General features: G+C 43.7%; 1 protein-coding gene across 3 annotated transcripts in view; it reads left to right on the top strand.

Annotated features, from left to right (window-relative positions):
- The window catches only part of ttll7 (tubulin tyrosine ligase-like family, member 7), a 98460-nt gene that overhangs the window by 57997 nt on the left and 27481 nt on the right, over positions 1–12982 (top strand). For all 3 annotated transcript variants that reach the window (XM_085433330.1, XM_085433329.1, XM_085433331.1), the window contains 5 exons: positions 2530–2616; positions 4916–5147; positions 8336–8631; positions 9675–9809; positions 12349–12429. In XM_085433330.1, the coding sequence (XP_085289456.1) occupies positions 2530–2616; positions 4916–5147; positions 8336–8631; positions 9675–9809; positions 12349–12429 (831 nt within the window). The remainder of the gene's footprint in view (positions 1–2529; positions 2617–4915; positions 5148–8335; positions 8632–9674; positions 9810–12348; positions 12430–12982) is intronic.

Raw genomic sequence — 12982 nt, 5'->3', positions numbered from 1 at the left:
TGACAGACGCTGTACCTGCAAGACTCACGTTTGCTGCCTTTGAGGGCTTCTTGGGGCCACGAATTGAAAAATGTCATGGATTGTCACACGATCAAAGGAAAGTAAAACCTGCATTGTAAACATGCTGATTGACTGTAGAGCACCCTCCTGACTTGGACCACTGTGCTACAGACAGCCCAGCCACAGGTTGCACTGGTTTCCACTGGGTTCGGCTCACCTTTATTCCTTTTCTGATTACAGTTAGGTGGAACAGGTATGAGTCGGGCTGTTAGTCCTCTCGTCTATCTTAGCTACCAGTGTTTCCCTGTGCGCTCAGGTGACGTCTTCCTAATCCTGCAACTGTTTCACTTGGATACTGACTGGAAAAAAAGGATGTAAAGCAGATGCACGCTCAGTTTGCCTGAGGAGCTCTGCCAATGAAACAGAACAGCACAAGTATACAAACTGCACAAGATGTCTCCAAGCACTTCAGAGCAATTGCAGAGCCCATGAAAGCGGTAAGGGGTGCAAATATATGAAATGAATACAAGAATGGTAAGAACATGTAAGTCTCGCTGTATCTAATATTTAAAAGCAAATTGCAGTGTTAAAAAGGGGAAAAAGGTTAGTCCTAAAGACCTCTGCGTTACACAATTTGTTGTCCAGTGACATAAAAAGTACTGTGTTTGTAAAATACAGTTTATTATCCTACATGGATCCGACACGGACAGAGACCATTGGTAGTGCAGTACTATAACATGCAGCTTACGTAACATGCACACAGGCACACGGCTGAAAATGTTTATTTTGGGAGTAAAGTAGGAACAAAAAGCTGAGTAGTGACAGTGTAGCAGGTCGCAGCCTAAATTTCACAGTTTTATAAACTCTTAACAAAAGTACTTAAGAAAAGCTAAATAGCTCTCAGCTTCTCTTAAATTCTGTATATGCGTCAGATTTGGTTTTCCCACGTACTGTAAAGCATTTGAAAGCATCCATGTAATCTGCTTTGGTGAAATTTAACAAGGTAATGGTCCTTCAGTGATTTTAAAACTACTGTGGGTGGGGAAGCGCTCACCTCGTGAAAGGAGGCGAGCATTGAGTTGGCATGCTCTTTACTGCATAGAAATGGCTGCAAGTTGTAAATGAATTTATCAGAGCAATGCAAAGTAAAGCCACAATATAAACAGCGTTTCAACATTCACTGCAATAGACGTCCCGCAACACTGAATGTTGTTATCATGAAAAACTTAAATACAGCTTAAAATGATGGAGTTGACTGTGTTCATACAGCATATTCATCTCAGTCTGTCTTTTTTCAGTCACTCTAATGATGAAAGAGCAAATGCAGCAGGCTGGGGAGAAAGCCCTGCACTCGGCGTCATTTTCAGAGCACTCTGACGTTTTCTGCAGACGCTTCGGGACCTTTTCAGAACTTTTCAGAAAGGCACTGGCGTTCTCACTTCTGCTGCCTTTCAGGAAGCGTGTCATACAGTACTAGTCACCCCGATAACCAAGACAACGAAGGAGAAGTTTGTCCCTGCTGTGTCCATTTTATGCTTCAATAATAAAACGCAAAGGAGTGATGCTTTTCTGTCACATGACAATGCATGGAGCGGCGATATATTGTCAGGATATTGTTGTCATGGAAACAAAACCCACACACAGTGACGGGGTGCTTTGTTTGATGGAGCTCCTCAGCGTCCTGCCTGTTTTCTGCCAGAGAAAATATATGGACACAAGCCCTAAATAACTCAGCAGTTACCTGTTAGCTCTCCTTTTTCTTTTACCGGGCTTCTTAAATTACGAGGCTTTGATGAAGAATTGTAAATCTGCACGTGGCTCTGTCTCAGCTGTCTGAGCAGCTTCTATAACTGCACAGTGACAATTCGCCAAAACAACCGAACCGAAAAGCCGCATGGCAATCAGAAAAAAGCGAAAACTTACAAACTGTATGAACCCAGTGATGCATACCTTTACCATAAAGTCCAAAGTCTTCCAGACAGTGAAGTATGCCACTGTAAATGTTCACACACTCACCAACACTGTGAGCCAGGGGCACACTGACCTTTTCGCAAACCCCGAAAGCAGCTTGATGGCTTATCTGAGAGAAAACAATCACTTTTCATCTGCATTTGAGCAGCAAGTGGGAGCTTGTTATGTCGCAGCCATGAAGCAACATTAATCACCTTTGCCTGCATTTCAGCAATAGCCAAATGGCCAAGGCTTCAGTGTACTGGCGACCGCCATGACGCTGCCTTCACGAGCGCTGCCAGCGAGCAGTGCGTGCTCAGCCGGGGCCTCGCTTCTAACCCTCGCTCCCAGATAAGGCTCGCATGGCTCTGAAGTTAAACTTTTTCATCTCTTCTTCTTTTTTGATGATTTAAGTTTGCTTAAAAACACTTTTGACTTCAAAGCAATAAAGTGTGAAATATCAAAGCATTCCTATTAAACTTTATCAGTGCCTCCTCGAGGTTTTAACTACCCCGTTAAGCTCTGTTTACCGAAATCAGCACCTTTGCCATATTCTCATCTCGTGTTTTCTTTGTGTAGGAAGAGGACATCCTGGATCTGCTGGAACAGTGCGAGTTGGACGACGAGAAGCTGATGGGCAAATCCTCCAGGCAAAGAGGCCCTAAGGTGGGTGAGAGAGAGAAGACACATAAGCTAGGAGAGAATAGGGAGAATAGGGGCCACATGCATCAGAGGCCCTTAAAAAAATGTGCAAAGAAGAGTGACAGAGGCAGAAAGAGGGAGGGAAGAGGGTGGCAGGTAGTCAAATGCCTAGAGCTAACGCCCACGGAAAGCACATAGGACGTGATTCAGAAAAATAAAGAGGAGGGGGTCTTGGGTTAGGAAGAAAAGAAAAGAATCAGATAGAGGCCCAAAGAAAAGACCCAACTCCCTTAGGGGAGAGCTGTCAGGCTGTCTCTCTCACTCTCTCCCTGCTATCTTTCTTTCTGTCTATCTCCCCCTTTTTCCTCTTTCTCTCTGTCACATGCACCTATACGCCCCCTCGATTTCCCACGACAGCACATTACTCCCTCCATCACCTTGCTTCACTCTCCTCCCTTCACCTCTCCATCCCTTTCTCTTCCTGCACATCTACATCCATCCCTCATTCGAGAGCTAAATTGGCTGGAACACTTAGAGCGTGTTAGGGACTCGACAGGGCAGTTCAGCGCCACATTAGAGAGGCCTTAGCTGGAATGAGGACTTGTTCAGACACAATCGCTGTTGTCCAAATTAATTTGGGCCCCAGACATCGAGAGGAAGGGAAAGAAAACGCTGTGACGGATAGATTCGCTCCTTGGGGTGTAGCGCTCTCGAGCCATCTGGTGAAACTGAACCGACGAGTGTGCGAAAGCCAGAAAAGAGGAGCGAGGCAGAGGGATTAGGAACAGGATTTCTGAGGGAAGGAAACAAAGCTAGGTTTGTTATTGTTGGGGAAAAATGTTTAGGCGGAGAGAGAACAAAAGGTGGAGAAGAAGAGAAGCGGGAAGGCACAAAGAAAGCGAGCAAGTGTCCTCGGGTTTTCGTCCCCTTTTTCCTCTTATTGACTTTCTTTGCTCTTTCTTACTCCCAACTCTGCTAATTTTGACATATAGCTCATCACAGTTGGCTCTTATCGTGTCACCATCTCTCCTCAGCTCATCACTTGATTTTACCCAGTCACTCCCACGTCTCTCTTTACACATTTTCTCTCTCATCTCATCCTTTCAGGGCTCTCCCTTTGTCTTTACCCTCCACTGTTTATTCACCGTCTGTCCTCGCATCCTTTTCTCTCTGTCCTCTTGTAAGAGCCCCTTTCTCTCCATGTTCATTTCCGTTTCTCTCCATCTATTCAGTGCCTCCTCTCTGTATCTGCCATACTCAGATTCACCTTGTCCTCCTCTTTATTTCTCAGCCCATCAATCTGATGTTCCCATCTTCCCTTTTATTCTCCTCTCATGTATTTAATCTCTCTCTGTCTCTATCCTCCATCACTCACCCACACATTACTACCCAGCAGTGGCTGTGTAAGCCCTGATCACTTCCTGCCCATTAATTTGGGTGGGCTGACAGCATTGCCCGAGCTGACTGTTGAATAACAGATGTGTAAATGCTTTATTAATGCTTTCAGCGTGTCCTTTTCCACACACTAAATTTAATAAACTCAAAAAGTAAAACAAACCAAAGCAACAAAAGAAAGCTTGCGTCTGTGAAGCATCACAGCTGAACGTTTAGGTGAAAATACTTACAGAAGCAGATATTACAGCAGCAAGTTGGTGTCAAAGGCGCTCTTAAAAGTTTCCAGAGCTCTCGCTTTTTCATTTGCACAAACAAATTTATTAAACTAGTTAAAGAAAAAAAATTACAGCATTTACAAAAAGCTGCTTCACTTTAAACTCGACCTTTACGTGTCTAATCAGGCCACATTTGTTCTGCGCATGAAGCCAGCCATGTTCCTTTTTATAGGGACAGCTTAGAAAGCAGCGAAGGTGTGCGATTGTGTATTTGTGCATAATGAGGCTGCAATTACGTGCACAGGTGTGGGCATGCGGGCCGGCCGTGTCACCGGCAGGTCTCCCAGTGACAGATGGTAATGAGCTTTGGGTGAGGCGAGGCTGACAACGTCTCAACATCTTCATATTTATGTGTGTGTGTGTTTATCTCGTTGCACTTTTGTCCTTGTGAGCTTCTGGTGGAGGCGCAGACCTTTGGAAGGAGGACGCTTTCCCAAAATGAGGTCATTTTGGATGGTTTGGTTTTAAAAAGCAAATAAATTCAGTGCAGCGTCCCAGGAGGATAAAAGCAAAAAAGATGTTTATGTGTGCAAGAGTGTGTATCCATGTGTGAACTGTCTTTCTTTTTTTCCTGTATAATTATGAATGTATGTATACTACTCTACTCTATAGTATGAGTGTAAATACGTCCTGTATCTGTGTACTCTTGCCAGCCCCTGACCGGCATGCCAGAATGCAGTCAGACTCCAAGACGTCAGCGACCAGACTACCTGGCCGACTTCACCAGCGGCAGCAGCGCCGATAACTCCTGCTCCTCTTCAGACGAGGAAGAGGAGGAGGAGAGGAGGAAGGCGGGAGGAAGAAGAAGTGGAGAGAAGCGAGGGGAAAAGAAAGTTTCCTACGACCTTGGCGAGAGCAAGGAGAAGAACTTGGCTGAGCGCTCAGGTAGAGGAGCAGGTTGTCTAAGAGCGTGTTTAATGCAGAAAGCAGCCATCCATCCGCTCGTCCTTATCGTGGTCATAGGTCACCAGGGCTAACACACAGAGACAGACAACCATTTGCACTCACATTCACCTCTATGGGCAGTTTAGAATCATCACTTGACCTAAACCCCACTAACTGCATGTGTTTGGAGGAAGCCGAGTACCTGGAGAGAACATGCAAACGCCACAGAAAGGGAGCTGTTATCTGTCCTTGTTTACTTTCTTCTGCGCTCGCTTCCCCTTTTCTCAGTCGTCTCTTTTCTTTCTGCCGTTTGTTTATTTCTTCCTCTTTCAGCTGAAGCCGTCTGATTACGAGCATTACCCTAATTGCTAAAACAACCTTGTTTTTGAGATTTGTGAATGTGAACAGTCGCACGCCTACATATTTGCACATTTTTAATATTTTGTGTTTGAATTTCAGCTCTGTCAGGATTTACTTTACATCTCAGTCTCTGTCATAGTCAGACTGGAATCATACAGTGGGACTAATGTATAATGTATAACAAAGCTGACATGTATGTCCTGACCTTTGCACTTAGAATTTCAGGACATACGATACGCAGCCTGAGGGATAAGATAAGATAAGATAAGATAACCTTTATTAGTCCCACACGTGGGAAATTTGTTTTGTCACAGCAGGAAGTGGACAGTGCAAAAGTTATGAGGCAAAAATTAGAATACAATGTACTGCAAAGAGAGATTAATTGATTAGCGAGCTATATTGAGCTTTAAGACAGATTTCAGAGAGGCGGCTCTCTTTTTACCTCGTAGATCACCATAGTAACTGATACTGAAAGCATCACCTGGTCCAGAGAAGATTATGTTCAGAGTTTCAGTTCAAAATCACCTTTTCACTGGCTGTTTCTTTTAAACTATATGAATATGTTTTTTATTATATATGCAACCTGTTGAGCCGTAGCACCACCAGTTGAAACTGTGCAGTGAGAAAACTGTGCTTTACATTGGTTATACTGTCCTGTACATTCATTCAGTCACAGAAATGTTTGCATAATGCATGAATGTTTTTATGCTTGGCTCTTTCATAGTGTCCCAATAACAACTAATAGAGCACTGATTAGGAAAGAACCTACAAAGCCAGCTAATGTATCTTTGATCAGATACATTTGTAGGTTTTTTATCTGTACAATCAGTGAAATGGATTTCACTAAAGTGATTTTAGCGTCTTCTTTATTAGGCCACAGGAGAGTGTCAGAGCTAAACAAAGCGAGTAAGCTTTAATGTTTAAATGGATGCACTTTAAAGTTGCAGGCCTCTAATGTGCAGCTGTCGCATTAGGAATGCATCGAGAGCTCTAAAATAAATATATTAACTCAAGTTGGTATATTTATTTTACTGCTCTTGGTGCTCCTGTGATGATCGCGATTTCAAAAGAAGTGAATTTCTGCAGCGTTACTCTCTAATCTTATTTGCAGCAACAGTGTTGTATTTTTATGTTCTGCTCTAACATCCATTCCTCTCATAATTTCTCGGATTGGGGTGAGGACTTTGCAAGAGAAGAGTCGAGTGACGCGTTAATCTCGCCCTTTTATGTGAGCGCACAAATTTAACAAAGAACGTTTTTTAAGGCGGTGACTGGGATTTTAGGTTTTGTGAAGCCAGCTGACCCAAGGAAAGCCTGGTTAGGTTGAACTTGCTTCGCAGTGCACCCACTGGTGTATCTTTCAAATTTATCAACATGTGAAAAAGCACGTTTAGACTTGCAAATTCCCATTTCCAGTTACACGGACACACACAAATGCCGAGAACTGCTGATTTGATTAGCATCTGTGGTGCACGCTCTTCAATAACAAAGCAGGTCAGGTTTGGTGGTTTGAGTTGGCAACTGCTGCGAACAGGTGTTCATCAGCCTTCTCGTCGTCTAATTAAAGCCTAAGCAGAGTGACCGTGGCCTGTGACTTGACGAACGTGGATCTTTGTTGCCGAGCTGCTCACACTGCTCACAATCGTGGACCTACACATACACAAATGCTGCAGCGCTGAAAAGCACTTGAGGGAAGAAAAGTGTCCTGACCAGTGCAGTTCCAGTGAATAGAAGGTGAAAGCAGAGGCAGAGATGAAGAGAAGGAGGAATTTTTATAGAAAGAGAAAAAGGACTTTGTTGTGCACCTTGAAAACACCTTGAGTTTAATGCTGAAATAGTCTATTTTATAGTTAGAGTGATAAGTCTCAAGCATTCCTTCAATTTCACATAAGTCGCATACATCAACTCACTTTCAGCCCTCAGAAGTGAGAAAGGGAGCAGCTTTCACTGCAGCCTATGTGGCGACCTTGGAAGGAAAGAAAAAAAAATCCCTGGTTGCATTATGGGTTGCCAGTCCAGAAAAAAAGAGGACCCTTGCATGAGCTCATTCTAGTTGTTACAAAGTAAAGGACAAAGCCATGAAAAAGCCCAACTTTTGGACAAAGCGTCTACGGATGTGTGTGTGTGCATGTGTGTGCAGAGAGAGACGGCAACCTTGCCAAGCCCTACTCCATACCAAGCCACCAAAGGACTGCTACGGCTAAGCCACATAATGCTCTCATTTGGCAATGGCCGATCCTCAGAAGGGTTAGCGGCGACATGGACACACGCAAACACACCCATACTTGTGTGCACACTTGATGTCAGACACACACACAGTGCACCAGCAGAAAGCACACACTAATACACTGGCTAGTGGACAAACTGGAAGAGTTTCAAGGGTGATAGAAAGTGTCACTGTGGGTTTTCTACTTCATTTTCCATCTGTGTACATGTGTTCATCTAATGTGTGTGTGTGTGTGTGTGTGTGTGTGTGTGTGTGTGTGTGTGTGTGTGTGTGTGTGTGTGTGAGACAGACAGAGGCATGCTCTTTAATCCATCCCCAAACCAGACAGGACTAATGTTTAGTTTCTGGTTTTGGCTACACATGCTGCGGTTGTTAATAACACACACAGTGGATCACTGGGCCAGTGTGCCAGAGTGCAGCTGTGGGAGTTTTAATGCCACACTTCATCTCCAAAGCCACCCGGAGACAGATAGAAACCAGAGGAGAGAGCCTGACAGTGACGGCGGCACTGAGACAGGCTGAAGAGAAGAAACCGAAGTGTGACAGCGAGTCAGTGAGCTCCTCCCCCACTACTCATTCCGTCTCTTCTGTTTCTCTACAGGCCGCATGCACTGGAAACCTCCAATCAAGTCGCTCAAAACGAGCACTGCCCCGTCCGCGTCACCGTCGCTTTCTGGGCCAATCCGGCGCTCCATCTCGTGCCCTCGTTCCATCGCCTCCCTGTCGTCGCCAAATGAAGTGCGGGCGTTGTCCACCAGGCCTTCCCCTACGGTTCCCGTGGCCACACCCCTCGTCAGGCCGAGCTCCGCCACGCTCCGCTCGCATTCGCTGAGCCGCAGCGGCTCCGCTCACCGGGTGCCTCACAGCAACAGCCTGGGGACCATCCACTCCAATATAGTAAGATACTCAACGCACGCACGCAAAGTAGGGTTAGACTTCAGAATATGTCGCGAGTTGTCAGTCACAAGAAATGTTCTAAAATGCTCCAGCTAGGATTAAAATAAACAATCGAGAATTACTCTACAGCTTTATCACTAAAGATGGAGGTGCGTATTCCATCATATCGTTACCCTTTTCACCCTTTCTGACATATTGTACCCAGACCTGCTTAGTATCGTTTAAACAGTCCGGTCAATACTGTATAGGCCCGCTGGAGCCCACAACAATAACCTTCTATTATGTTGCCATCTGTTGCTTTCCACCTGTCTCCTCCATTCCCCTTCCTTTTTTAAAGTGCCCTGGTAACCTTTGGATGCAGTGGAATCAAATAAAATAGAGCCGAATGAGTTTTGGCATTGAGAGCAGAACAAAGTGGAAAGCCTTCATCCTGAAAGAGGCCATAGCAAGCACCACAACACGTAATGTCCTTCCACGTGAATACGAAATGACATGAGATCCACTAATTTCACCCAGTTTTTCGCCATCTTGCACACTCGAGCTTCAACTGCACAGGAAACTAAATATAGGTTTAGCAGTGAATACGCTGCTGTAGCATAATGAGCTGTATTTCACTGAGCTTATTTTGAACGTTACGGAAACTCAAGCGGGAGCAAAATTTATTGGTGAAACTGGCAGCACATAAATCTCAAGCTAAATTTACTGTGATAAATAGAAATAAATAATAACTGATAATATATTTATAACACATATATAAAATGTGAGCAGTATAAATACATTAGTCATTATGTATAAATGCTAAAAACTTAATATATTCAAGTGCAACTCCGAAGAACTCAAAATGTGATAATAAAACAAAAATAGAATTTTCTCGTCACGTTCAAGAACATAATACCATTAAGTAATGAGTAATTATAACAGAAATAATCTGGTAATGCCCCCGATTTTTTTAGGCCTAATAAACACATCCGATTACACAATATTATAAATTAAAAGCTGTTTTTTTTGTCGAGTTTTAATGCTTTGCCTTTACGTGTGTGCAGGGCGATCCGTTGATAAATCTGAGGAGTAAAGAGCAGGAGGCAGAGCTGGTGCGTCAGACCCTGGCAGTGCTCACCGCCATGAGGATTAGGTTTCCGGGCAAAACTGAAGAGGAGGCCGAGGGTGTGCTGGACGAGGTGAGTCAAGGATCGCCATTGTGCAAAATGTGAAAATAATTCACAAAATAATCAAAAGGTTATTTTTGCGTGTTAGAAAAATAAAGTGGAAGACAACACGGAGTAGTGTCGAGCGGGAGTCCAGACTCGCGGTATTCCCAGAGCCCCTCTGTGACCAGGTGCGGTCACTGTGCAGCCTAACTAAAAGTGACCTCCTCACTTCCCTCACAATAGCCTGTCTGCTCTGGCTCGGTTCCCATTGTCTTTCAAACGACCCCAGCAGCAACCTGTCGAACAGTTTACCGCCCCGCGCTATTCCCCACTGCCCCTTTGTATCAATCAGTTCCTCCTCTGCTTCTGGTCAGGCCTGGACATCCCGGTGTGTTCGTGTTTTCATAGGTGTGATTGTGCTACAAATTATTACTCAAATTTATGTAAAGAAATTGGCTCATAAAGCTAAACCTAGGAGTTAGGAACTTAAAATAGTGGTCAATGAAGGATACTTTTGTTTTCTTTAAATATCTGTTAAAACAATCAGCATCTGTGTGCAGGTAGCTAAAGATTGAGATTAATACACACATTTTCCAAATGATAGTAACAATAATAATAGTTTCTCAAACAGAGTTACACAAGCCAGGTAATAAAATGCAAACCATGCAAAGCTCGAGGATAAAACTTACAAATATATCAAGCAAAGTAACCACATTCTTAAAATGCAATAAAGTAACAACGACAGAAGCAAATGTAGTGTTGGTCTGGATCCAAGCAAGGCCTACGTTAAAAAAAAAAAAAATTGGGCCATCATGTGAGAGGTCAGACAGGCACTTTATTAAATGTCAAAAGTTAAATGCTCATTACGTTGAGGTAAGTCATGTAAAAATGGACAAACAAGTGACAATTCTTGAAAAATTAACAGCATTTTTTTGTTGTTGTTAGGGCGAGCCACCAGCACCTTATTAGTGGCCTCACACAAACACCTTAAAGCAAAATGTGTGCGTGTGTGTCTGTGTGGGTAACATCTGGGTGTGTCAGGGTTGTGGGAGACAATTACCGCCACACCTGTACTGTTAACGAACCCTAATGAGAGCGCCGTGGAAACGCAGACGAACAGCTGCACCTGTACTGTTGACTCTTTGCCTCAGGAGAAAACGAGTGTTCACTTGGCATGAAAACAATCTTTGGCGTTTTTTGCTTTCCGTGATTTAAACTTGGGTCTAATTGGGCTAATTATGTGTTTGTATCCGTGTAATTGGCTCCTTTATCTTTCATTCAGAACCGTCTCTTTTGCCGGCGTTGGAACCAATAAAAAGATGAAATTGAGGGTAATTTGTGCCTGTACAAAACACATTGTGACAAATGAGCACGCAGCTTACCAGACAAAAAAAGACCCAAAACGTAAGAAGCGTTAGATGTGCTGCGGTAACCAATTTCTCACCTTGTTTGTTGGGTTCTTACTGAGAGAGAAAGCTAAACAAGTAAACAAGCAACTTTCTAGAATGTGAACAAATTATTTGCTGCATTGGTTTGTCTGTGTACGGTGTGTACATGTGTTACTCGTGTAGGGGGTGGGGGGCAATAGATGTTTATACTGTCACACTGTGGGGACTCGTCTCTCTTTTGGGGATAAAAATGCAAATTGTCCAAGTTTAACTGCAGACTTGGTTTAATGTTAGGGTGACAGGGGCAGGCAAGAGGTAATAGACGGGGTAAATGTAAAGGAAAGTCAACGTAATGTCCTCTGAAATGATGGAAACCCAACTCTGAGCGTGAGTGTGTGTGAGTGTGTGTGTACACATAAAGTTTGCGCTGCAGCTTCCCGATGGGAGCAGTGTTTGCAGGGGATCTAGCACGATACGTGTGAGGTATGTGCACCAGTGGGGAGATGTAGACTGTGTCAACATGACAACAATAACAGTGCCTTTAGTCACACAGTAATGCTGGCAGTGGGAGCTTGTGCATTGCAATATCCAGGACAGCTTTTGAGCATAACAACACATCCAGGGTTTTTGACTCACAGGGTCATAACCTGTAAAAAATCTATTATCATTATAACTCTTTTGTGCTACATGTAAATGATATATTTTATGTGCATTTTTCTTATTTACAGCTTTTCTGAGATACTCTCTCAGTTTTAAAGTACTGTAAAAGTGCAGGTTTAACTGTTCTCTGGCACTGCACTCTTTAACTTGGCAGTGATAAGTTGTTGTATAGTATCTTAATGAGGACAGGGAATCTCTACAGAATAAGTTTGACCAAGACCCGCCTGCCCTGGAGTCAAAAAGGTGCATCTGTTTCCCCCTGGAGGTGTATTCCTGGCCTCGTATGCTTTCTTATTGTGACTGAACTGCACAGCACAGTAACTGCCCTTTAACACACGGTAATAACCCCGAGGTATGATGGACTGCTACTGGGAGACAGCAGTAGCAATGTAGTCTGTTTTGGTTTGTTTTTTGTTGGAACGATGCAGAGGCTGTTATTAATAATTGCACTTCTCTGCAGGTAATCTGTAGCAGGTTTTAAGGTTACCTTTCAGTTGTTAACTCCTACTTTTCTTCCACAGATTCTGGATAACTGGAAATATCATAAACCAAAGGTCGCCTCCTACTGGCTGGTGAAGCTGGACTCAACCAAACAGCGGAAGGTGAGTGTTAGAGCCAGATGTGAAATGGCATGTGAGAGCAAGCAAAGGTTGCGCTGTTTCCTAAACCCAGGCCCAGTTTGTTCGTGTCAGTAAAAAAAGATAAAAATAGGTGCAACTACCAGTAAAAGTAAAGGTTACTAAATCAGTTTGTGCGCTTACGTATTTTGCACCTTGAGAAAGGAACTCCCAGAAATACATATACGAAAAAGTCGCAAATGGGCTTTTTTACACCAAACCTCTTAATCTGTGCAGACGTCCACATTTCAGGAGATCTGAGCGAGGTCACCTGACTCGTCATTCATAGAACAGTTTGGCTCCAGGTCTGTATCAGCTCCCGTTGTTTTGTTTCAAATTGTCACTTTCTGGTGGATTTAGGGCCAACTGAGTATCACTGCTTTTGGGAGCAGACAAGAAGGCAATCCCAGCAAACAACAAGAGACGGTTGCAAAAAATAAAGTTGTAGCTTTTTTTTCCATCTGCAAAGACAGACGGAAATGTGGACTTTTGAATTCCAGAGAGCAACGTCCCAAAACCTGATCTTTGTCTAGTTATT

The sequence above is a fragment of the Copadichromis virginalis genome, linkage group LG15 (assembly GCF_057382275.1).
Source record: "Copadichromis virginalis isolate Kocher_CV1m ecotype Utaka linkage group LG15, C_Virginalis_male_GT1.1, whole genome shotgun sequence".
In the NCBI taxonomy this organism is placed as follows: domain Eukaryota; kingdom Metazoa; phylum Chordata; class Actinopteri; order Cichliformes; family Cichlidae; genus Copadichromis; species Copadichromis virginalis.
Note: the sequence above shows the minus strand (reverse complement) of the source record. Positions and strands in the feature narration are given on the sequence as shown.